Source organism: Camelina sativa, chromosome 11, assembly GCF_030686135.1.
Source record: "Camelina sativa cultivar CO46 ecotype springtype chromosome 11, ASM3068613v1".
Lineage (NCBI taxonomy): Eukaryota > Viridiplantae > Streptophyta > Magnoliopsida > Brassicales > Brassicaceae > Camelina > Camelina sativa.
This window is the reverse complement of record NC_141890.1, coordinates 38,608,144-38,634,436: the sequence shown is the minus strand read 5'-3', so window position 1 is coordinate 38,634,436 and position 26,293 is coordinate 38,608,144. Positions and strand designations below refer to the sequence as shown.

Genomic DNA, 26,293 nt, shown 5'->3' with positions numbered 1-26,293 from the left:
TTCATCAAATAAAATCTTTTGATATCTAACTTAACATATTAATTTGTTAATTATCATTATATTTCACCTCTCATTTTTATATATGAGTCTATTTTGTGAAACAAATAAATTATCATATTATTTATTATAATTAAAAATAGTTGTATTTCTAGATATATCATAAGTTGAATTTTTAAAAACAAATATAAACTGTTCAATCTAGAAAATATTCAAGCTTTAGTAATATTATTCTTTAGAAATAATATCTATTGAATTAAAAATTTTACTGAGTAACATGTTATTTAAATTCAAATTTACAAAATTATGTCTTATAATGACATTCAAATCATGATGTAGAATATACATTATTGAAATAACTTCACATATATAACCTAATACAACATATTAAAATTTTATTTTAAAATATAAAATATGCAAAATTTAGTATAAAATGAAATTTAATTTAACCAGTGTTATAGCACGGGTACTTATCTAGAATCATTAACAATATAAAACTTAAAAAATAAGTGTCTTTTTCAAGTCATCATCTTTAGCATATGATTTTATTGTATAATATTTTATCCAAAAAAACTTTTAATAACAATCACATAAATTATATTTTATATAAAAATTTTATTATATAAAGTTTGATGTCAAAATTACTAATTAACAAGATCGTGATATTTGTCAATTGTATCATTCAGATGTTGACACATGTCAATTTTAAATTTATTAAAATTATAAAAAATAAAAATGTAAAAATTCAAAACCTACCATAAAAATGTTTTATATAAAAGTAATAGAGAAAAGAAAACCTAATTTATTTAAAATATTTAAACAGTTTTAAAATTTAGAAAAAATCATTATAAGGAAATTATATATATATATATATCATAAAATTCGAAATTATAATATTGTTTACTTATTTTAATTTTAAGTTGCTAATTTTACAAGAAAAAATATTACTTCTTATATAAGAAAAAAAATGATTGTGAACATTATACAATTAATTACTGTTCCTAAAAAAATGTAAATACTCACCTTTACACAAAGAAAAATATTGTTGAAAAAAAAAACATAAAAAATAGATTGTTTTATATTTTTTTCACCAATCAAATAATTTATTCATATTTTAAAAAAAAATAATTACTGTTCCTAAAAAAAATGTAAATACTCACCTTTACACAAAGAAAAATATTGTTGAAAAAAAAACATAAAAAAAATTAGATTGTCTTATATTTTTTTCACCAATCAAATAATTTATTTAAAAAGACTGTTATTGTAATATATAAGATATGATTATGTAAGATTAACATATTCGTTTTTGTAAATACACAAATGTTAAAGTAGAGAGACATATAATATATTCTTTAATGTGTTCATAAAGACAATTTATTGGAAGTAGTAAAGACTAAAGAGTATATTTTAACAGTAAAATATATTTGTGTATACAAATATACTTTTAGTGGTGATGTAGATAGTAGATTTGTAAATGGATATACATTAGTGTATTATAGCAAAAAAAAACAACTATTTTCTATAATTAAAAGTTAATCTCTTTACTTTTATATATTGTTTTACTTACGAAAAGAACTAAATATATATTCTTTGTTAAATTTAATTTAATTTTAATAACTTTGAACTCATCTACATCTATTTTCTTTAACTAAAAGTGTATCTATTTACTGTTTTTTTTTCAATCAAACAATTAAAAGGAAATTTCTCGGTTAGCTGCCCAAACCGGAGGGAAAGGATTTACAAAAGAAACTTCAGAGATAAGAGAACACGAAGCATGGGCAAGACAATCCGCTTTCATATTTGACGCACGCGGGATCCAAGAGATGGAGAATAGTGGGAAAGACTCCAGCGATTTAAACTCATCAAGCAGGTTGGAGAAGGACAACCAATATTCAGAAGACTGCACCATAGTGAGTAACTCAGCACAATCAGTCTCAAAATGTTGACACCCTTCAACATGTATCCGTTCAATAGCCCACAACAACGCTTTTAAATCTGAATGCAGGGGGAGGGGCTCTGTTTTAGACACTTGGCCCAAGGTTCGCTCCTAACCAACGCAACACCACCAGCCCAATCATGAATGCACATTGGTTGCTTTCCAAGAACCATCAATCTGACAACAAGGTGAAGAAACCTGGACATCTGAATACGAAGATGGAGCTGACATGACTGCCGTAAAAGAGAGCGCCTATCCCCAAGCTAAATTATCGTCCAAAGTCTGAGTAATTATATCATTCGCCTCTATCTCTTAACTTTGATTTTCTTTTTTATGGCCTTCCAGATTGCCCATAAAATCCATGGTAATTGAAGAAGTTGATCAGGATCACCCTGTTGAGAGGCGTCCCTCCAGAAAACAAAATCCAAATTTGAGTACACCGACTCATATGGTAAACCCTATGACAAGACCAGAGTCAGAGATAAATCCCAAACTTCACACGAACGAGGACATTCAAAATAAAAACGTGATTAATAGTTTCAACCGTAGAGTTTCATCTTTTACATCAAATATCACATTGGACACATCGGTGTATCTATTTACTTATTAAAAATATTTACTTTATATCTTATTATATAAAGTTGGGTTTTGAAAGTTAGCCATTAACAAGATTTTGACATGTATCAAGTTATCAATTTGAGATTTTGACATGTGTAAATATTTAATAGGAAGAATTTGATTACAACAAAAAGAAAATATTTTGTTTTAAAAAATATTAATGAAGTAAAAAGATAATTATAAAAATTTCAGAATTTAGAAAAAAAAAACAAAGTTTTAAAAAATAATTATAAGGAGATTATATATATATATTCATAAAATTCGAAATTATAGTATTATTTATTTATTTTTAATTTTAATTGATTAATTATTAAAAAAATAAAGAAAAGGATTAAGGAAAATATACTTTTAATTATTAATTCTAAATTTTGTACTCACTTCTATATAATCAAAGATCGCCTCATATTTAAATAATTTATTCAAAAACACTGCTTTCAACTTTGTTTAATTGGGAATATATTTTAATGGGAAGGTAAATTTTTCTTATTTTCTTAAATCAAAATTTTCTACTACTTTCTCCTTTTTCAGTTGGGAATAAGTAAGATTAATATGTTGACAAAAAAAGAATATTAATATATGAGTCTTCTTTTTCTAATACTGTATTTTAAATTTTATTGTAGTATTTTTAGATTGTTTTAATTTATATTTTAATCTTTGAATGATTTGGGATTCATATATTAACATGTTTATAATTTTCTATTGTTTCTTTAATCATGCCAAATTAATTTTCTTTCAATTTCTCAACCATGATTGGTTGGTCATAAATCTTTTTTTTTTTTGCAAACATAATTGTTACCATTATTCATTCAATCCCAAAGGGAGATAACGAATAAAAGCTCATCAACCTAATGAATTGATAAAATAGGCTAATCAAACACAAGCGTACAACAAACATAGATAGATAGATTGGAAAAAAAAATCGTTGTTGATAGATCCATAGGAGCTCAAAGACTCTGACAGCCTGGTTTGCAGAAATGTTTAAAAGAATTGATTTAGCCACATACGTCACCAAAATGCACTTATTTTTTCAGTCAAGGGTCTTGAGAGAACTTCATGATGGGTGACCTTTCTGGAAGTGATTGTCGAAATTATGCGAATGAGGACAAAACACAAGAAAATATCTTTTGTTGATTTGTAAGGTCGGTAATCAAGTTTTTAAAGACTCCCAGACGTAACAAACCGGCCATCGAATATGGGTGGGTCCACGAACCGAGAATAGATGTAGGGCCCACTTGGGAAGGTGGGCCCATGGACTGAGAGTAGACATGAGCTCACTAAACAATGTGGCGGTTGAAGCGTTACAGAGACGGAGGCTACATCATGGTGTGTCAAAGACACTTCCACGAATACATTGAGAAATTTAGCATTAGTTACTATCAAAACATTTTGTAATGATTGAAAAAGGTTTTAACGTTTATTGGACGTCGGAGCAAGCTATTTTAAGATAGCAAAAAGACGTGAACATTTTCTCTCCACACAGGATGAGGGCAGAGCCGAGGTTCTCTCTATGTGGAGAAGGTTGGACACAAGGTTATCTACCCAACAAAGGAAGGTGGAGGAAGTTGGACGCAAGTTTATCTCTCCAAGGGAGGAAGGCGGAGCCAAGGTTCTCTCCATGATGGAGGAATTTGGACGCAATGTTCTCTCCATAAGGGATGAGGTCGGAGCCGAGGTTTTTTCCATCGCGGTCATACATTATTGTGATGACACATCATTGATTAGTATATTATGTTATCTATAAACACATTAAGCCAACTATTTTACTTTCACTTTGGCATAGTTACTATCACGAATACATTGGAAAATTTAACATTAGTTACTATCAAAAGATTTTTTTTGTGACGTTAGAAAATTGTTTTTACATTCATTGGTTGTCGAAACAAGCCATTTTGAGATAGCAAAAAGACGTGAACATATTTTCTCCACATTGGAGGAGGGCAGAGCCGAGGTTCTCCCTATGGTAGAGAAGGTTGGATACAAAGTTATCTCCGCAAGGGAGGAAGGTGGAGGAGATTGGACGCAAGGTTACCTCTCCAAGGGAAAAAGGCGGAGCCAAAATTCTCTCCATGGTGGAGGAGGTTGGACGCAAGGTTCTCTCCATAAGGGATGAAGGCGGAGCCGATGTTTTCTCCATGGTGGTCATACATTATGATACATCATTGATTTGTATATTATGTAATATATTTTTTATTCAAAATATTTTTTGAGCCAACTATTTTAGTAATTAAAAAACTATGCAGAAGTGAAAGTACTATACTTGGTTTAATGTGTTTATATAGACAATATCTAGATGGTGATATAAAATATATTTGTAACATACAAGAGTACATTTAGGTGTAAAAAAATATACTTTTAATATTTGTAAGTGGATATAAATCAGTATATTATAACAAAAATAAAATTTATATACAACATACAACAAATTTTAATAAATTTAATTTCATTTATAAAACTTTAAACCCGCACATCGAACGGGTCCTCATCTAGTTATAATATAAGGGTATTAATCTAGTATAATATAAAATACAAAAAGTTATAGAAATACAAAAAGTTATAGAGATGTAGAATATTGGATCAAGTGATCCTGGGACCCTCATTTTAAAAATGGAACACTACTGAAAATCCCCTAAAGATTAAACGTTTAATTTGTTTCACAACATGTTTTTTTATATATGTGAATGTCAATTTACATTGCATAAGTGCTTTCAATATATTTACATTGCATAATAAGTGCTTTCAATATTACCTAAAAATGGATTATAGCGGATATCTCATTTTGAAAGCACTGTCCAGAAATTAATCAGTGGGAGGTATATCTTGCTACCAAAAACTCATAAAGTGGTTCTGAATGGTCACACTACAATTTACAAATTGATCACAATCATTTATACTTTCAGACGTAAGCCAGTTTGGATCAAGAACTAATGGAACATTGAAGATGGGCAAGGTTGTTCTGAGAGGCTCCAAGGTCAGAGTTAGTGTCAGAGTCAAAGACGTACCCGTACCACATCGCAACAATTGTGTAAGCTATAGGGTCATGCAAAAGAACAGGAACATCCACTTCACTTGTAGTAGATGGACCTTTTGCTCTATGTTAATCAGTACTTACGGTCTGTTACGTTGAGCCATTTGAACCGCATTTTCGCCAATGGGGTCATCGAGGGGACTAGGATGGATAGTTCTTGTGAAGTGAATCATGAAATGTCTAAGTCGTCGTGAGAGGAATATATTGGCCGAGTTCACAAGAATTTCCCATCTTTCTTGGAGCCAGAGAATGAGAAGTACTGCAAGGGCAATAGCGAATGAAACTCCGGTGATCATAAACAAACCGCGGAATCTATAAAGGGTTATAGGATTTGATGTATCATCGGTTGTGTATGGAAGTTGTTTATCAAACCATCTTCTCTCCATCTCGTTTAGCCTCTCGCTTGTCCTTAGCTTTGCGATCTCCCGGGACACAGTGTGCACCATCTCTGAGCCTTTCTGGAACATCTGAAACGTGGTTTAACAAACAAAACATTTATTATCCGCAAGTAACAAGAAGATGAAGAGTAAAGAGACAGATAATGCAGAATATGACACATACAAAGCCAAAACCATTGGTGGTAGATTGTGTCTTCACCATGAGAAAATGTGCAGGATACTCGCCAAGGACGACTTTGAGGTATGGCAACTCGCTGACAATATATGAGACAGTTTTGTTCAACAAGGCTTGAGCATAATCTTCTGAAGTATTGAGACCCAATAATCTCATTGCTCGGAGGCTGGAATTGGTGAGGGCCGCATTTGCGATGTGGGAACCCGAGAGGTGACCCACATAGTCTTCATTGGAGTTGAATCGTATCTGTTGCACCGTCATCATTGATGTCAATGTTGCAGTGTAACTTGTAACCAATATGAGCACTGCAAATACCCAAACTGTAACTACAAATCTTGACAAGTTGTGTTTTAGCTTCTCCCCTGTCACACATAGTAAGCAGCAAAAAATAAGCATCTCTTTCAATCTTTTCTGACCAAGATTGGCATATACAAATGTGAAATGGTGATAACTTACTATGAGCATAAACAAGGGTAGAGAATCCAAACCAAAGCACAACTCCAATTTGTTGTGGCCAAGATCCTTGGAACTCAGGGTTCTCAGGTCTTTCTATCAACCAAACTATAATACCCGTCAAGACAAAGAAAGCTGCACTTGTTATCCAAAGGTCTGGTGTTAGAGGTTCAAAGAACACCCACATACTTCTCTCCTTTGCTGCTACAATTCCAAGACCCATTTCAGTAAATGGCAACGTAAAATCAACATACGTCGATCTATTAGAAGTGATTGTAATGTCTCCCACGGCCGCATCATATTTGTCTTTCTAAGGGATGCAACACAAAATTTCAATGGAAGTGATTCAGTTTCCACACACTCTACATATATGAAAAAGTATTTGTAATCGTAAAATCGAGCCTGGCTATGAAGTGCATATGCAAGATTGTCATAGTTACTTCCATTGCGCCAACGTATGTACTCCACTTCATAGTTGAAAGGTGCAATGGAAGCCTGAAAGACGTCTATACAGAACACTTCGACATTTGTTATCTCATGTGTCACTGGATCAGTATCTACCTTCATCAGTCTTGGGAATCTATTGCTAGATGTAACAAGAACCCTCAGCTTTTTTCTATCGCTCTCTCTTCGAATACTACCTTTTGGACTTTGAGCCGACCCACCCGGCCAAATTATGGTCTCCAGCTTGTCATGAGTAGAAGATAAATGTCTTCTATTGCTGAAACTACCATGAGAATTCCAGAATCCTATCCTTCTCTCACCTGATCCTATCATATTCACAATCTCAAACTTGTCTGACAACAACATCTTATCATTCAATTGGAAATCACCACTCAAACCCTTAAACCTACTCTCTGTGATTGCCTCAAGGAAAGTTGATGATATATTTGGCATCCTTGTAACTTCAGCTGCACTCGCCAGAGCCCAAGCGATATCGTGAGCCCATACGCCAGAGATACTCAACCGAGTAGTCTCACCCTCAATAACTTCTTCAACAGGGAGTGATCTCCATCTCAAAGTGAAGTTGTGAAGCTCTTTTGACATTGGTATATAAGACTTGAAACCAACCACACCTTCCATTGCCTCCTTTGAGAAATCATCAACGGACTCATGTAAACTAGTCATGCTTCTTGCAGTTAGAATCCAAGCAAACCCGTCACCCATCATCCCTAATTTCTCAACACATGGGAAAAGACGAGTTGCAATAACTTCAGACAAATGAACAACAAAGACAGTAGTTCCCAAGTCCTTCAGCTTCTGTAACCGATCCATCAAAGAATCCTCTCTTGAAGAGACAGTAAAACCAATCTTGGACTGTATACGAATGTTGTTCTCATGGAAATGGTCCACCATGGGTTGCATACTTTCTCTCCAATCATCATGATCTTCATAAACAACAGCAACACTGTTCCAATTAAACCCATCGATGAAAGCTGTGATTCCCTTAGCCTCTGTGGCAGAATCATGTGTGACTTGGATCAAGTGACTGTAATTGCTCAATGACAATGACATGGGAGAGTTAAGCGATACCACAGGAACCCTAGCTTTCTCTCCAAGTTCCGCCATAAGCTTCGCTTCTAGCAATGAGTTCCCGCCAATTATAGCTTCCACTCCTTGTGTTTCCAGCAACTCTACAACTGTTTCATTAACGAAGATTGTGAGTGTATATATGAATAATCGCAAAAACAAAAATGGAAACAAAGAAGGTGATTTGTGTTGAGAGGTTGAAGGTTAATGGAGTATGTACCAGAAGCAAGACCAAGGAGAGGCTCTCCATGAGAATCTCTGACTGAGAGAGAGACTCTTGTTTTGTAATCATTGTGAATAGCGTAGAAATCAGAAAGCGCCATGGAAACAGAGCTTCTCACTATCTTCCCTTCCACGGAACCCAAATCCAAAACCAACCCGATGGGGACCCGAACCCATTTATCATCATCGTCGTTTTGACTCCAAGTAAAACAGTTGGGAATGAAGAAAAACAGAAGAAGAAGAAACGAGAGCAAAACAGAGTTTTTAATACAACAAAATCTCTCCATTATTAAACCTTGGAGGAAGAAGAAACCACACGTTTTCTGCTTTACACATTATAATTTTTTTTTTCAATCTATATAACTGATTTTAAGCTTTTAGCCAACCCATGTCCCATCCTGTGTTTTACATTTTCTCTATTCTATTAAAATATAAATTAAAAAATCGCATGTTAGAAGAAGAAAAGTTCAAAGTTAACGAATTTGTTGGAGGATGACAATAGTCAACGGATTACAATTAAAAAAATAAAAAGAGAAATTTCGTAGTACTAAAGTCTTGTACTCTTTCGTATCTTAAGTCATTATTTTAGGATAAATCCGACTATAATGTATAATGTTTAGTGACGAAAGTAAGAAAGAAGAATATATGAAAATGAAGAATCTATTGGACATAATTTATCGACTGACCAAGTTTTAGCAGAAAAAAAAAAAAAATTCAACCCCATAGCTTTTGGATAGTATTATCCTTAATCCTGTGCCGACAGAACTATTCAACAAGTACTTAGTGTGAGGATTACATATATTAGATGGTCAAAGATATCTAGAAGTAGAAGAAAATGGTGAGGGTCGTCTCATCTCAAAAGTAAACGATCTCATATGATAAAAAGTCAGTCAACTTCCTCTGTAATCTTTAAGTTTTATAGGCCTCCACCTAAAACTAAGTGAATTAATAGTAACTATACACGACCACCAAACTCTTTCTATCATAAAATCTACGGTCAAATGAATTTTGTTCTTAGCTAGATTTGCATAACTCTCCCATGAGAGATGAATGTTATGATCTTAAAGGAGATTATTATGTTTGCTAGATGCTAGGAGACAACCTATTCAAACTTAGATGGATGTTTGGGATATTCTAACCCCGATTAGAAGAATAGGTGTAATACATGTTTCAAGAAGTCTTTTTCTAGTGGATTTGGTGTATTCTATATATCGATTTATGACAGTTATACTATGTAAACAGTTACAGTGACTGACACTATGCAGAAGGAACTTTGGTCTGAAAACCAGCCAAGTAATCCTGCATACAAGCTTTATAAGTATCCATACCTGTAACCTTCTCAGCAATTTCCAAACCGATGCTCAGCCATTTTTTAGCGGTCTCAAACTGTCCTAGCCTCACGGGCAATGCTGCTCGGTTCCAAGCTGTCATTGCGAGCCATTTCCCTTCCTCAGTCGGGTATTCCCCTTCTTTTAAACCAACCATGATTCTGTATGCTTGTTTGTACATCTTTTGGATCGCTTCTTCATCCTCTGTATCACCTTTGTGGACGCTGGATATGGAGATCAGCTTCCTGATTATGAGAGCTATGGTTGGGTAATCTGGTGAAGCAGATGCGATCAGAGCGGATAGGCATTCGTTAAGAGCAAACGTTGACACGTCCAGGTTGGACCATGGACTTTGAGAGGCGAAAATTCCAAGTTGGAGAAGATAGTTATAGTTGCAAGACTTGGAACCAGCAAACGTCTTTACTACAAGTAGCTGGAATGCATAATTGTCGAGCCTTCCGTGTATGTCATATGCAACTAAGGTGTACATGAAGATGAATTCTGGCTCCATTGTACAATCTTTACCATCTGAGAGCGAAGAAGACATAATCTGCATATATCTAACCATACATTAGTGCACTGGAAGGTAAATCTCAGCAAGTAATGGTACTAATATTAACAAAGAGGCGAGTAAGAGACCTTTCCAGCTCTCACGAGCAATTCTCCAGCGAGTTTCACTTCGGTTTCAGTCAGTGCGCTCTTGTTTTGCTTTTCTAAAGCAATCATAGCAGTAACACTTAATATTATAGACCGGCAAATCATCATTTTGTTTTCTCCTGATTCATCAGTATTCAAACAGCCGTAAAACTCCGATGCCAGCCTCATGAATTCACCACAGAGCTCATATTTCTTTGCACTCCCACATCTTGACCCAAGATTCCAGCAATTCACAGCAAACCAATTCTGTTCTCGTTTTCCAGTCTCTCCTGATCCAAAGAAACATTCTGCCCCAATCTTCGCTGACCTGCTCTGAGCTTGCAACATAAATTCAAGCGCTTGTGTTTCACTGCCAATGTCCTGAGTCAGTATAGTGACTAAGGTACGGAAGACCACGACCTCTGTGGTAGGCATGGTCTTTCCTGAGATATGGAAACTGAGAAACTTCGAAAGAGATGCAATTGCAACTGGAAGCGCTTGGCAAGAAATAGCTTCATGCGCTGAAAGGGACAGATAATCTGAAGAAAAATCAAGGCAGGACGTCATTGCATTGATCTGACCGATGGCACAACTGTGATCCTTCTGTTGCAAGTAGATCTTGAACTGCAAGAATCAGAAGCAAAGAGATGTTGCTTAATAGGATTTATTCCAAAAAATCTCAAATTGCTAGGTAGCTGAAGGCCATATGTTGAATTAAAGCGTACTGTGGGGAAAACGACAGTTTACCTTAAGAAAAGAGCAAGCAATATTAGGCTCAAGCTGCAGAGACAGAAAACTAGTTAGCAATTCTGAGTGAAAGATCCAACTAGGAGAACAGTTGGAAATAGAAATTCCATAGATAAATGTGTACCTTTTCAGCTTCTTCTATGTATTCAAGAGCTCGATCTAGCTGAGAGAGCCCGAGGTAGCAAAGACACAAAACCCTGAAGCCTTTGGCTCTGAAAACTCTATTTTCTATATCATGTGGGATATAGAGCATTGATTTCTCATACATCTCTGCACTTGTCTCATAATCTTTAGCACGGAAATGATCTGAAGCACTGTAAACAGCAAGAGAAACCCATATTAGATTCCCAGGACACTTTAGGAAAATAAAACAACAGGAACCAATCAATTGCTGTGGCCAAGTTGAATCACTCAGTTGACTAAATAAGCAATAACTTAGACACACCAATGTAACCAAAGGAGATGACAGTTACATGAACGGCAAAAACATACCTGTTCCAGAGAACAGAATGTATTGCCTTCCTCTCCTTGGTCACTGCTTCACCAGCAAAGAGAGCAACAACTCTCTCGTCTGATACGAGCTGAGCCACAACATTCGCCCTAATTCTCGAACCATTATCACCTCCTCTACTTTCACCAAGCACCCGATGGGCCACTCTAAGCGCTGCCTTTGCACTAACATGACACCTTCCCAACAGACCTAAGAACACACCCTTCGCAGTTTCTGCTCCAGCAGTCCCCACAACCTCGAAATATGCTTCCACAGCAGATACCCACACTGCCTCTGGAATGTCTTTGTTTCCCACCATACCTCTCAGCTCCTTCTCTGCTTCACTATGCCTCCCAAGCCCTAACCAAGCTTTCATAGCCAACACAGGTAAGGAAGCATGTTGATCAGCTACATCACTACCATTTCCTCCATTCCTGAGAACTTTCACACATTTAATCACACTCTCGAACTCTCCCTTTTGCAAGTGCACTGCTGAGATGAAACGGAGAGTTTTAATTCTCATGGAAGTGAACTCCATGGTGTCTTCCCGAGTTTTTCCTGTACCCAGCCCCTTCTCACAAAGATCCAACGCCTCATTCATGAGCCTGAGAGCATCGTTTAGACCGCAATCGTCGTCATCTCTGGCCAAGGAGCTTTTACCAAACGCGAGGAATTGATTTGAGAGCGATTTGTAATGCTCCGGTGAGCCAAACAACAGATTCTTCGCTCGATTAAGCAACGTTACAGCTAAATTCCGATCAGAAATTTCCCAAGCAGTTTGAGATCGCGCTAGGTTAAGATCCAGAAACAGTTTCTTTTCACCGGCATCGGAAATTTTCGCGATATCAATTTTGGAAACGATTTCGGTGGCTCTCTCGAAGCAATCGGAGGCGAGATCGAACTTTTTGAGACTGTGCCACACTAGACCAGTCCGATAGTAGAGGATAGAGGACTTAATCGTCGGAGATGGGACTCCGTTGACATCCTTAGCGAGAAATAGCATATCGGCGGCGACATGTCTGAGATTCGCGATGCTCTCGGCGGAGGTAGATGAGGACTGGAGAGAGGCGGCGTTAGAGAGGTCAACACAAGCGTTCCAGAGACGAAAGCTGAGCTTCCATATGGTGAGCTTGAAGGAGTTATCCGGAAAAGGAGCGAGTTGACTCAGCCGAGTTAGGGATTGTCTGAGAGAAATAGGGAGAGATTGAGGAAGGGGCTGATTTTTGGAAATGGCTTCAGATTGTTGGATCAAGAGCTCGATCTCGGAGAGGAGAGGATGTTGAGTGCGCGACTCGGTTTCCCGATGATGCAGACGGAGGTCCGGCGTGGTGATTTCGGCGATTCGCATTTCGATTGTTGGCGGGAGATATCAGAGAGCGAGAGAATTGGGACTTTCGAAGGAGTGAAAGATATTTTCAAAATTGAAAATTGAAAAGATATTTCGAGAGAATGGGTTTAGTGTTGTTGGTTTAAGGTCGGTTTGCGTCCATATTTGGCATCATACCGAGCCGGTTTAATTAGTACTAATCACCTCTTGATGGATTATGTATTTTTCTGGTGGAAAGAGAGAAAAACAATACAACATTAAAGATAATTAATAGAAAATTCAAGAGTGTTTTTGTTTTTTTTGTTTTGGGTAGGGTTGATCCTTAAAAATACTAAAATCATCCGTACACAACAACATCAAAGGGAAACAACTAAGGAGAGAGGAGTTAAAAAAGAGCTGCCACACAAGTTAACACCAAAGGGGAGTCACAGTCACATTTCACCATCACCTTCTTTTGATCACTAGTGAAAGTAAGGAGGAGGAGCCTGGTACTGGTAGCAGTTCCCGTAGAAGTTCCCGTGAGCAGGAGCGGGACTGAAAGTGTAAGTCTGAGGAGCAGGCGGTGGCGGTGCCTGTGCTGCCATGATTGGACCGCTAAGGAACGGTCTGTTGTCATACACATACTGTGGGTACCTTTCAGGGATGACTCTACCATATCCTGTCTTGTTGTTGTTATTGTTGTTGTTGTCACTGACTCGGGGTTGAGCACCACGTGGTCGTTTTGGCTGAGGCTTTGTGGGTTCTGTTGCTCTCTTTTTCTCTGCTTTGGCCTTCTCGAGCTGGAGAATCCGTTTCTGAAGTGGCTCAATTGGGTACTGCTCTTCCAGGTTATGCTCTTCAATACACTTTATCACAGCTTTAACCCCCGTGAGCTCCCGCTCATTGAACTCATCCTGCTTTTGGTACACAAATATAAAATTATGTACGAAAATCTGAGGCTGAATGTAGCATCAGCAAGTACTATGATATCTTATACACCTAAAATAACTGATAATGAATGCATCGGTTTTGAGTTATACGGATTTTTATTAGTCTGAAGTAAAGAGATGATGACAGCTAACTGATGAACAGAGCTCATAGATTTTCCAGTGAGGTGAAATTTACTAAGAGCCAGATGCTCAAGAAAAGGTAACAGTAGTTCAATAAAGATCAGACCAATCGTTCTAGGCAACGTCTATTAACAACAAAGCTCTTAATTTCCTCTTACAATTGATATATAATTCAAGTTATTAAGTCAGGAAATACTTGCCTGAACAGCAGGAGATGCATTGCCAGGTCTGCCTTGGGAGGAGGATCTCCTGGCCTCAGTCAAGTAAGATTTCAGTAATGCAACAGGAGGGAACTGTTCTGTGAGTTGAAACGCAAATGCCAAGTTAACCGCATCAATCTGTTTTCCACTGTTCATGAGAACTTCAATTACACCTGGAATGAAAGGAACAGCACATCAAAGATTAAGATCCATGCTGAAGGTAGAGAATCTGAATATTACTAAAATTGTAAAAACATAATCCACGTCGTGTTTAGGTCCTTGACCAGAGACCTAACTCAAATACTCACATGAATACAAAACACCAAATTTCCCATCGAAATGTCATAACTTGTAAGATAATCAGCCATATCCAAAATTTTAGAAAACAAACCAGGCATTTTTTCTGAAAGTCCAAGAGAACGGCACAGCTCAGCTGCCTGACGGCGACGTGAAACCATGGGGATCAGCTTCAAGAGTTCATCCTCTTTAAAGTCGGAAACAATAGCAAAAGTGGCTAGCAGTTGCAGGAATGCATGAGCCTCTAAAGAATTACCATTGCAAGCATCCATGTCAAGAGTTTCGAGCAGTGGATTCCATCCTTCTGCAATAGTTTTTGCTCTCTGCTTAACACTTTCTGAGAGAACAGTAGAAAGGGAGTTGAGGCCCAAACCAGACAACAGTATACTAAGGCACTCCATCAACATGATACAGGTCCTGCGCATGCCCAGGAGGTTAGCGTCTTTCTTTCCATCAGCAGTTGGCGCCTCCATTGGGTAAAACCCTTCCAAAGAGTCCAACACTAAGCTGGCTGGGTTTGCTGCAGCTCTGAATGCAATAGGAATCTCCTCCTTCAGTGATGCAAGGTTCTTGCGGTTATCTGATACAAACTTATGGAGCCCTGTTGAGTCCATATCCACGCACAGTTTCAGTAACTGTGGATAAGCCTTCACCTCAAAATTTCCCATCACAGGTGAGATCTGAACATCTTGCACAGTACCATCCGGATTATCATCGGCAATACTACTATCAGCAGCAAATGCAATGGGTGAATCCCTTACACCATTTTGTGGCCAACGTTCACCAATAGAAGGTTTACTGATGGGAGCATTGCTGTACTTATCCAAAGCACTGTTTATAGTAAACATAGCTGCGTCTCTCTTCTTCTGAAGCCTTTCTAGCGAAGCCTTCTCCTTAGCCTCAACAGCTGCCTTCTTTTTTTCCAACAGTTCTTGGGCTTTCCTAGTTTTGGTTTCATACTCTTTTTCTTGATCTTCAAGCTCATGAAACCGCCTCTTCAAGGACCTCTCAAGCCCATGAAAATGCTCCTCGAGTTCCTTCCACTTCAGATTAAGTGTTACAGCACGCTGACTTTCAAGTTCAGCAAACGCCTTCTGAAGCTGCTGAATCTTGGACGATGTAGAGTCCATTAGCGAAGCAACTGACCGAGTATCCTCCATCACAAAAGAGCTAAAGAGAAAAAGGTAATTTAAGTACAAATTAAAAAGTCTTGAATAATAAATCACTCATGTCAGAACTACATATCTTATTGAAGAATAAGATATCCACAGAGAAAGAGGGAGCAATAAATCTTCAAACACAAAAAAAAGTTACCAATTCAAATAAGTCCAATGTCTAAGCTGCAAGTAAAGCTCCAAGATATCCCAAATCCCGAACGACACAAACAACTACAAAAATAAATCATCAAGAACAGAGATACAATGATCAGTCAAAACTATCACTGATTCAGGAGTCCAATAACATCTTAACTCGTTCAAGATAAAAAACCAAAACAGCTCTGTAAACAAAACTCATAGTGGATGACTAAGTAAGTAAATGGCCTGCAAGCAAGTAAAAGAGAAATGAACTTGAAACCCCCACAAAATTCAACCGATTCAAGAAAAAAAAAATCATATTCGTACAGATACCCACAGAGAAACAAACTCATCTTCAAGAACTAATCCGACGAACTGATACAAAAATAAAAACTAAGCTGAAACAATACGAATTTCATCAGAGAGCAAACAGATAAACAAAATGAGAGTTTTTACAAAAGGCAAGCTGATTCACTGATTCCGTGAAATTACTACTCAATCCATAACACAAACAAGCTTCAAGAGCAAAATTCAAAATCCTAGAAGAAAACTTTCGTTATTAATGGAGAAATCAGCAAACCCTAGCTACAGTGAACACGAACTCGAGAAGCACAACATAAAGAATACACTTCAATAGAAAGAAGAACAAAAACAAAAAAACAACGTTACCCGGAAGAAATCAAACCGAAGTAAACCCCTAAAAAAAAAAAGAGATCAGAAAAATTCAAGAAGCACCGGAAGATCGTAGATCCATGTTGAAGAGCGATCGAGAGAGAAATCGAGGTTAGGCAGAGAGAGAGAGAGGAAAGAAGGGGAAAGTGAAATCCCTAAAAAGGAAAGAGGAAAGTGGAAGAGAGGCCAAACAACAAAAATAAAGCAAAGTAAGATTTATAACAGACACTTTTATTAAGCACACCCAATTTTGCTTAACTCTCTAGTAGGCAGGCACGTGAGCACGTTGGTCTGGTGTGGAGCGTGTGGTGTGGTGGCTCGTACTTCACCATCATCCCTAGGTCGGACCAAGTGACCGGAGTGGTTCTAGTCAAATCCTTTTAAAGTTGTGTGTCACGTGAGTTTGTCTGAAGCTGCTGGGGAACTTGAATTCCTTGTAATTTACTCTTTCCTCCTTTATTTTTTTCTCTTTCCCATTAATTGGCATCTTCATCCTCTCTATGTTTTTATTTTTGGTACCAACCCTTTTAAATTCCTAAAAACTTCCCTTACCAAACACACACTCAATCTTTAACCTATGTGGCTTCATGCTCGAGGCAATGCTACAAACCTAACTTCACCCTGTTTGAGTCATAAAGAGAAGACTCAAATCACTATAGAAAAAGATTTTTTTTTTTCATTTATCCAAGATGTGTAGGTACAAATTATAAATCAATCACTCATCTTCTCATATCTTTCAGTTTGAATGAGACCTTTTCACCAAAAGTGGAACCATTGCTACAAAAAAACAAACATCATGTTTGTGTTTACCTCGTAAAGCATCACACAAATAGGTTTTCTTTATTAATGATTATTGCTTAACCAAATTATGTTGTTATATCATCTTAAATAGATCTACTTTCTACAAGTTAGCGTTTTTAGCTAATATTTTAATTCGGTCCATATGTTCAAGGGTTTAATGAACAATCGAAATTTGATCGCTTTACTACATGTTGATAACAAACTACAAGTTTAGTCTATTAGGTCGTAAAACATACTAGTTGGTTCTATAACCATTATATCAACTATTGATTTGTGTTATGAGTTTAGATGTTTCTTATTCAATTCCTTACAATTTGTTTGTTTCTTTTATTTTATGATTCTCTGTGAATATTTTGATGCCTAACGCTTATCTCACATTCCTACATCGTTTTCAGATTTCGTTTGTTATTCTAATCATTTTTTATTTTGGTTGTTCTTCTAACTTGATGTAAATTAAATCATACAAAATTTCGAAGTGTACGTGCTAGCATAGTCTTTGTGGATACGATCTCACATATACTGTTGTGTGTGATTGCAATTACAGTTGTTGAATTCGATTAGAACCTGTCACATCATTTTGGATATATTTGAATTCGGACAAGTGATGCTTCTTTTGGAGATTACAGTATTTATTTACCCCATGAATTAACGCGAGTGATTAGGAGTAAGATTTTATAAAATAATAAAAATTACTATGCGTTGGTAAATTGCAGCTTCTCATTCATTATTTTGGGTTACGTCTATTCATTTTCTTGAAATCTTATATTAGTGAATCGCCTTATTTCTTATGGATATCGTCATCAATTCTAGTAAAGCTGAAGTAATCACTATACTCAAATTGGACCATGACTTTGTTTAGATACATTTTCATTAAAAATGATTAGAGAATCACTTAATTTAATTAAATTAATCTATAGTTTCGATTTTGATTAATGACATTATACCCTTGAGTCGACTAATAAATTACTACCGGGTCGGGACGCGGATCCTGTATGACATGGAAACAGAAGAAATAAAACTCGCAGATCTGTTTGTACTCCATGTTTATAATATTCGGATCCTGTTTTTGGTTTGGTTCAAAAATAATTATTTCCGTCACCAAACAGATGTATAATCCCTATAAATAAAGAAACTGGTATCGAGTATTTAATGGCTTCAATAATATCAAATATTAACTACTACCATACTTAATCCCTATAATTATTACGAATATTAATAATAATGAGAAATCTTTAATACTTATGGATTGTGACTTTGTTGCTTCCAAAATAATCAATAGATTAAATACGAAATTGTATATATATGTAAACTTATTTGATTTGCTTTTATATTGTGAGATATTTACGGAAACAACAAATTAACTTAATACAATTAAATAAAAACAAATCATCATTTACTTTAGATTTTTCAATATTTCCTTAATGAAATTATAGTAATTAATTATGATTAGTATAGATGGAAAGAATAAAAAATACAGAAATTATATATATGTAAAGTTGTAAACTAATTTACAGAAAATGTGTACTGTATATCCCACATCGACTAAATATTTTGGAATATGGTTCATAATCACTATAAATATATGACTAATATGTTTTGAGTACAAATGAGCAGGAAGCTTGATTTATCAGATATCCAAATTTAACAGTTTAATTAGGTTCTATATTTGAGCATATTTAAACTTTTTAAAAGTAAACATATTATAATATATTTACGTTTTTTAAAAAAGTTTAAGAGATTATAAATATTTAAATTTTTATAGAATGTTTAAATTATTATAAATATTTGAACTCCTTCAAATGTTTAAAATATTATAATATATTTAAGTCTATAAAATATTTAAGTAATATTAATATTTTTACTCTTAAAAATTTTAAAACAGAAAAAAGTTTGAGTTAAACCCGTTAAAACAGGTATTTTTATGAAACTATAAATTAAATTGGTTTTTTACAATTTTTCTGAGATTTGATATATCAAATATTAACTTCTAAATGATAACCTAAATATACCTAATCTCACTATAAATACAATGGTTTCCTAACCATTGAAATATCTCACATTAAAATTTAACAAGCAACTTCTCCTCTTTTGACGACAAACCAAAATAAAGAAAAACCCATCCTCTTACAAAACTACTATCTGATATTGCGGTGTGTCTATCCTCTTACAAAACTACTATCCGATATTGCGAAGTGTCTACTCTCTTACAAAACTACTATCCAATATTGCGGTGTGTCTGTTTCCGTGAAAAACTACATTTTACAAACTATTTACTCTATTAAGATTTCCAATTTACTGTATAACCCCAAATATACAAATAAACACTATATAAACAAAGAAAATAAGTCAAAATAAAAAACTATATTACAAAAATACAAATTACAAAAAAAGTAATTAACAAAATATATAATCTCGTGCTGTAGCACGGGGTATCACCTAGTATTTTAGTATTTGATTTTGTCCAAACCATCATAAACACAACACCAAATGAATTAAAGAAATCAAAAAGCGAAATATCAAATGGAAAATAATTTGTCCATCTCTTAAAAACTGATGATACAAATGGAAACTAATTTGTCCATCTCTTAAAAACTGATGATACTGATGTTGATCATGAATAATAGAAGAAAGAAGGGAAAAAACCGAAAAATACATCATCTATTTTTTATTTGGACGTTTAATACCTCGTCTTTTTTCGTTGGAAGAAAAATACCTCATTTAATTATCATTGGCTTAAAAATATTTAATCTTTATATTGTTGCCGGATTCTAACCCGCGGTTTAACAGTCTTTAACGGACGTTACAGATCATCAAACGGGTGGTGAAATCAAATCACACGTGTTTACATAGATATATACAATACATTTACCCTATTTACATGTTATGTTGTCGTAGTGTAGTGGTTTGGAGTTGGTTGGTTTTGTCTCCTAACCACGCTTGGAACCCCCCTCCTCCCCCAAAACATTTTTTTTTTATCATTGGTTTCTTCTTCACACGATCAGTCAAAACTCAAAAGAATTGTTGAAGAAGAGTGTTTGACTGTTTGGACTCTTAAAAGTCTTTCTATCAATACTCGCTCAACTATCTGTTGTGTTTTGAGATTTTCTGAATCAGATCCGACGAATCAAATGTGATTTTTATTTTTTTTCATCTCGAGAATCTGAAGAGTCATACAAACTCTCCCCAATGATTATCCTCGCCGTTGTTTGTAGTGGATACATCGACGGTTGGCTAAGTGATGAAGAAATCGATGTCGTTTATTAGATCGGGAAAATCAGTTGTAATGGATGGATTTGAAAGCTTTGGTTTTAGGCGGCCACACCAATGGAGGTTAGGGTTGCGATTAGTGAAGAAGGTGAAAAAAAAAAAAAAAGTTTCGGGGGAAGAGGGGGGTTCGAAGCATGGTTAGGAGACAAAACCAACCCACTTCTAACCACTACACTACAACAACATATCACATAAATAAGGTAAATGTATTGTATATTTCTATATACACACATGTGATTTGATTTTAACGCCCGTTTGATGATCTGTAAACCGCGGGTTAGAATCCGGCAACAATATAAAAATTAATTTTAAGCCAATAATAATTAAATGAGGTATTTTTCTTCCAACTACAAAAAACGAGGTACTAAACATACAAATAAAAAATAGATGAGATATTTTTCGGCTTTTTACATTAAACACACAAAAGACCAATTTTGTTCGAGTTTTTACGTTGATCAGTATTTTTTTCTTCTTTTCCCCGGCCCATTCTTTACGAACTTTTGTTTGATTTTTCCACAAGGCAAGGGACCATCCAAGTATGTAGACTTGCTCAACAACAGGTTTTCGTTTATATTATTCAAAGTCCTTTCATCATTCATTAACACTCACAACAGGTTTGCTCAACACACATGCACAAGATCACCACGGCGACTAAGACCAAACCTCTCCTCTTTGTATTTCTTATTTTCATTTGTGAGTTCCTTGCAAATTTCCCGCAATATATTGTGAGTTGTTATCATCAGCTTTAAGTCAACGCATTCTTTTTTATTTTTTAGTGTGAAGAATCTCCAGTTGCATTGTTGCTATTTATAATTTACTATTTGGTTCCAGGATATATGATGGTGTGTAGGGTTTTTGCAATTTTCTTTGGGAATAGTCTTTGTTTGCTGCTTCTACTTTCTAGCTTGGCCGGTGCAAATCAGGCCAACGTTGATTGCTTGAAGACCTTTAAATCTCAAGTAGAGGATCCAAATGGGTATTTGTCAAGTTGGGATTTTGGGAACCAGACTGCACAAGGTTTCATCTGCAAGTTCGCTGGTGTGACTTGTTGGCACGATGATGAGAATAGGGTTTTGAGTATTAAGATCTCTGGTTTTGGTCTCAGAGGAGTGTTTCCTCAGGGGATTAAGCTATGTTATGATCTGACTGGTTTAGACCTTTCTAGCAACAACTTCTCTGGGCCTTTACCATCCAACATTTCCTTGTACTCTCCACTTATTACGACTCTAGACCTCTCCTACAATAATTTTTCTGGTGATATTCCTATGTTATTCTCAAACATTACTTATCTGAACAGTCTTCAGCTTCATCATAACCAGTTCACGGGTACTCTTCCTCCCCAGCTAGGGCAACTTAGACGGCTCAAAACGTTTTCAGTGGCTGGCAATCATCTCGAAGGTCCAATCCCAAAGTTCAACAGTGCCAGCATTACCTCAGAGAGTTTTGCTAATAACCTGAATCTGTGCGGTAAGCCTCTGGATGATTGTAAGACGACTTCGACCAACTCTCATGGTAAATTTGTTATTTTAGCGGCACTAGCTGGATTTACCGTGGCAGCATTTCTCGTTGGAATTGTTCTGGGATTCTTTTGTTCTACTATTTCTGTAGAGCGGTTGTTATTCAGAAAAAGCCGACAAAGCCGATAAAGCCGATAAATGGTCTTGTAAGAAATGACATCAACAACTGTTTAGCTCAGAACCATTACATATTTTCAAATATTGTTAATTTTTGTCGCTTTTAACACCTGTTGTTGTAAGCTTGCAATAACTTGAGGAAAAAGTCAAGTATGTTTAGGAGAATCTAAATGAGATAAGGATTAGTATGTCTTAAGAGAGATATGTTTGTGTAGACTTATCCTATTGGGTTTTGGTTTTGGTGTTGTCCTCTATATAAGGAGGTGCTAGTTTGTAGCACAACTTATGTGTTGAGAGGCTTAAGGTTTTGAGATAGTTTCCTTGAGATTAATAAGAGAGCAATTCTTATTGAAATACTTGTGTTTTGTTCTTGTGTTCTGTTCTTGAATCCACACGTGGTATCAGAGCCGAAACAATGGCAGGAGAAGACGTGAAGTCGTTAACAGAGGGTGGAGAAGACAAAGCTTTGGTGACAAGAAAAGATGACAACCTCGGTTCGTCTGAAGGAGGAGGATCTTCATCCATTAAGTGTCCCATGCTGAATTCAAGCAATTACACTGTATGGGCCATGAAGATGAAGATATGTCTCAGGGTTCACAAAGCTTGGGAAGTAATTGAGAAGGGAAACATCGATGAAACTAAGAATGATTTGGCGATCGCTCTCATCGTTCAATCCATTCCCGACTCTCTTACTCTTCAAATTGGTGATCAAGAAACAGCAAAGGAGATGTGGGAAGCTATACGAGCGAGACATGTAGGAGCTGATATGGTAAAAGAGGCGAGATTGCAGACCCTAATGGCAGAATTTGATCGCCTAAAGATGAAAGACAACGAGAGAATTGATGACTTCGTAGAGAAACTCTCTGCAATTTCGACAAAATCAGCTGCTTTAGGCAAGGAGTTTGAAAAACCTATAATTGTTAAGAAGTTTATGTCAAGTCTTCCTCGAAAGAAGTTCATTCACATAGTTGCTTCTCTTGAGCAAGTACTTGACTTGAACAAAACAAGCTTCGAAAACATTGTAGGACGCCTAAAAGCCTATGAAGAAAGAATCGGAGAAGAGGAGGAGGATCAAGATGATGACCAAGGCAAACTCATGTTTGTCAATTCAAACCCTTTCAGAGGGAACAGAGGAAGGGGACGAGGAGTTTGTTCTTACAGAGGTAGAGGTCGTGGCAGGTTTGGATTTCAACAGAAGGACAAGGAACAAGATCTGTCTCATATTACTTGTTTCCGATGTGATAAGCAAGGCCATTATGCCTCTGATTGTCCTGATAGATTACTCAAACTCCAAGAGATAGTCGAGAGAAAGGATGAAGATACTCATACAGCTGATGAGTTAATGATGAATGAAGTGGTCTATCTCCAGGAAGATAAGGTGAAACCGAGCAACTTTGATGCTGGCATGGATACCGACAACATATGGTATCTTGACAATGGAGCAAGTAACCACATGAGTGGAAATAGAAAGTTTTTCTATGAACTTAGTGAGGATGTATCGGGAAAGGTTCGTTTTGGAGATGATTCTCCAGTTGACATAAAAGGAAAAGGATCTATAAGATTTTTGCTTGAGAATGGTGAGAAGAAAGCTCTACATAACATCTACTATATACCAGACTTGAAGAGTAATATAGTGAGTCTAGGCCAAGCTACTGAGGCAGGTTGTGAGGTACGAATGCTAGAAGACAAGTTGATGCTGTATGATCGAACAGGAAGGCTGATTGTGAAAACATCAAGGTCGAAAAATCGACTTTACAAGGTGATGATGGAAGTCGAGAGTATTGAATGTCTCCACTTAGTCTCAACAAACTCGGTTTCGAGTACATGGCACGCACGACTGGGTCACATTAACACTGATACAATGAAACTAATGATAAACAAAGATTTGGTCACAAGCATACCGAATATCAAAGTTGAAAGACAAACTTGTATGTCTTGTTTGCTTGGAAAACAAACAAGGGATTCGTTCCCAAAGGCAACCTTGTTTAGAGCCAAACAGGCATTGGAGCTCATACACGGTGATCTCTGTGGACCAATCACACCGTCAACAATGGCTCAGAAAAGGTATATCTTCGTGATCATAGATGATTTTTCACGTTATATGTGGACAGTCCTGTTAAATGAGAAGAGTGAAGCGCTTGATAAGTTCAAGAAGTTTAAAAGAATAGCTGAACGGGAGACTAAGTGTGTAATCAAGGCATTCAGAACTGATAGGGGTGGTGAATTCAACTCAGCTGAGTTCCAATCTTTCTGTGAACAAAATGGAATCGTACAACAGTTGACAGCTCCGTATTCACCTCAACAAAACGGAGTCGTTGAGAGGAGAAACAAAACGCTTTTGGGAATGACGAGAAGTATCCTAAAGCATATGGACTTACCAAATTACTTGTGGGGGGAAGCCGTACGACACTCCACATACTTGATCAACAGGATTGCGACGAGGTCCTTGGTGGATAAGACTCCTTATGAGATGCTGAAAGGTGTGAAGCCGAATCTTGATCATCTAAGGACATTTGGCTGCATTGCGTTTGCGAAAACAGAGTCTGTGGGAAGAAGAAAACTTGACGACATATCGAGAATGTTGGTGAACCTAGGAACTAAACCAGGCTCTAAAGCATACCGGTTACTCGATCCTCTAAGGAAAAGAATCATTGTGAGTCGAGACGTACGCTTTGATGAAAGGAGAAGCTGGGATTGGACAAAAGACGAAACAGAGGAACATAAGGATTATTCAGATTTATCTGTTTCGATTGGTGATATTGGAAACAGAAGAGTTCGTTTAATAAGTCAAGCTGGTGAAGACGATGATGATGGTAATGATGTTCAGACATTCACAGAGCCAGAACTGAGACAAGGCCCTGATGAAGAAGAAGATGGCGATGAATCGATTGATGATGGTAACAGTGATCTGCAACAGTCAACAGTAAGACGACCTGCAAGAGTTATATCACAACCAAGGTATCTATCAGATTATGTTATCCATGATGAGGAACTTGATGGTCTTCTACTGTCTATTAACGAAGAACCCTGGAATTATGCTGAAGCTTCTAAGTCAGAGATTTGGATAAGAGCATGTGAAGATGAACTTGCATCAATTGAGAAAAATAACACATGGAACCTAGTTGAGCTACCTTCAGGAGTGAAGCCGATTGGATTAAAATGGGTATTTAAGATCAAGAGGAATTCAGATGGAAGCTTAAACAAATACAAAGCAAGGTTAGTGGCGAAAGGATATGTACAGAAACAGGGGATCGATTATGACGAAGTCTTTGCACATGTGGCTCGAATGGAGACAATTAGGTTCATTATTGCTTACTCAGCCTCAAACGGATGGAAGATACATCACTTGGATGTAAAAACGGCGTTTCTGTACGGTGATCTCAATGAACAAGTGTTTGTTCATCAACCAGAAGGTTTTGTAGTCAAGGGGAGCGAGAGAAAAGTTTACAAGCTGCATAAAGCTCTCTACGGCTTAAAACAAGCTCCTAGAGCGTGGAATGCAAAACTAAACCAGACTTTGAGAGAGATGAAGTTTCAGAGGTGTTCTAAGGAGTCGTCCTTGTATTATAAGAAGATAGGGGAAGAGCTTCTTGTCGTGGCTGTATATGTGGATGACCTGCTTGTTACTGGGAACTCTCAAGCATCAATTTCCGAATTTAAACAAGCAATGGCTGAGAAGTTTGAAATGAGTGACCTTGGACTGCTTACATATTACCTAGGTATTGAAGTAAGGCAACTCGATGAAGGAATCATTCTGAAGCAAGAAAGATATGCTCTTAGAATTTTGGAAGAGACTGGAATGGGAGACTGCAACTCAACTCATATACCAATGGACATGAATTTGAAGTTGTCCAAGTCACAAAGAGAAGGTGCTATTGATGGACAGAAATATCGAAGAAGCATAGGATGCCTCCGATACTTGATTCACACGCGTCCTGATCTTGCTTATAGTGTTGGTGTTTTGAGTAAGTATATGCAAGATCCTAAGTTGTCACATGGAGCAAGTCTGAAACAGATTCTTAGATATCTTCGAGGAACATGCTCTTTTGGACTGTTTTACAAACGCACAAGTGAGGTCCGTCTTGTGGGATACAGTGACAGCTCGTATAATGTTGATGTGGATGATGGCAAAAGTACCACGGGACATATGTTTTATCTAGGTGAGTCGCCGATAACTTGGTGTTCATAGAAGCAGG

General features: G+C 36.5%; 3 protein-coding genes and 1 pseudogene across 5 annotated transcripts; 1 reads left to right on the top strand and 3 right to left on the bottom strand.

Moving 5' to 3' along the window:
- Positions 1-5,325: 5,325 nt before the first annotated feature.
- LOC147935137 (glutamate receptor 1.2-like) lies at positions 5,326-9,397 on the bottom strand. Its single transcript, XM_087475298.1, has 5 exons — positions 8,353-9,397; positions 7,005-8,242; positions 6,606-6,912; positions 6,138-6,511; positions 5,326-6,043 (listed from the first exon to the last, which is right to left on the bottom strand). The coding sequence occupies exons 1-5, from the start codon at positions 8,639-8,641 to the stop codon at positions 5,657-5,659; spliced, it is 2,595 nt and encodes an 864-aa protein (XP_087331424.1). The 5' UTR covers positions 8,642-9,397; the 3' UTR covers positions 5,326-5,656.
- A 137-nt stretch (positions 9,398-9,534) lies between these two features.
- On the bottom strand, positions 9,535-12,990 carry LOC104725324 (TPR repeat-containing protein ZIP4). The gene is made up of 5 exons (XM_010443960.3): positions 11,558-12,990; positions 11,190-11,379; positions 11,066-11,098; positions 10,322-10,942; positions 9,535-10,232 (listed from the first exon to the last, which is right to left on the bottom strand). Exons 1-5 carry the CDS (start codon positions 12,901-12,903, stop codon positions 9,612-9,614), a joined length of 2,811 nt encoding a protein of 936 aa, XP_010442262.2. The 5' UTR covers positions 12,904-12,990; the 3' UTR covers positions 9,535-9,611.
- A 129-nt stretch (positions 12,991-13,119) lies between these two features.
- Positions 13,120-16,790, bottom strand: LOC104725322 (FRIGIDA-like protein 3). 3 transcript variants are annotated; one of them, XM_010443957.3, is made up of 5 exons: positions 16,393-16,790; positions 15,743-15,816; positions 14,523-15,598; positions 14,132-14,304; positions 13,120-13,775 (listed from the first exon to the last, which is right to left on the bottom strand). In XM_010443957.3, exons 3-5 carry the CDS (start codon positions 15,586-15,588, stop codon positions 13,344-13,346), a joined length of 1,671 nt encoding a protein of 556 aa, XP_010442259.2. In that variant the 5' UTR covers positions 15,589-15,598; positions 15,743-15,816; positions 16,393-16,790; the 3' UTR covers positions 13,120-13,343. The 3 variants fall into 3 exon arrangements, with proteins under 3 accessions (XP_010442259.2, XP_010442260.2, XP_010442261.2); XM_010443958.3 differs by having other exon boundaries at positions 16,459-16,744; XM_010443959.3 differs by lacking the exon at positions 15,743-15,816 and having other exon boundaries at positions 16,393-16,622.
- A 4,512-nt stretch (positions 16,791-21,302) lies between these two features.
- On the top strand, positions 21,303-22,109 carry LOC104725321 (probably inactive leucine-rich repeat receptor-like protein kinase At5g48380 pseudogene; annotated as a pseudogene).
- Positions 22,110-26,293: the final 4,184 nt, after the last annotated feature.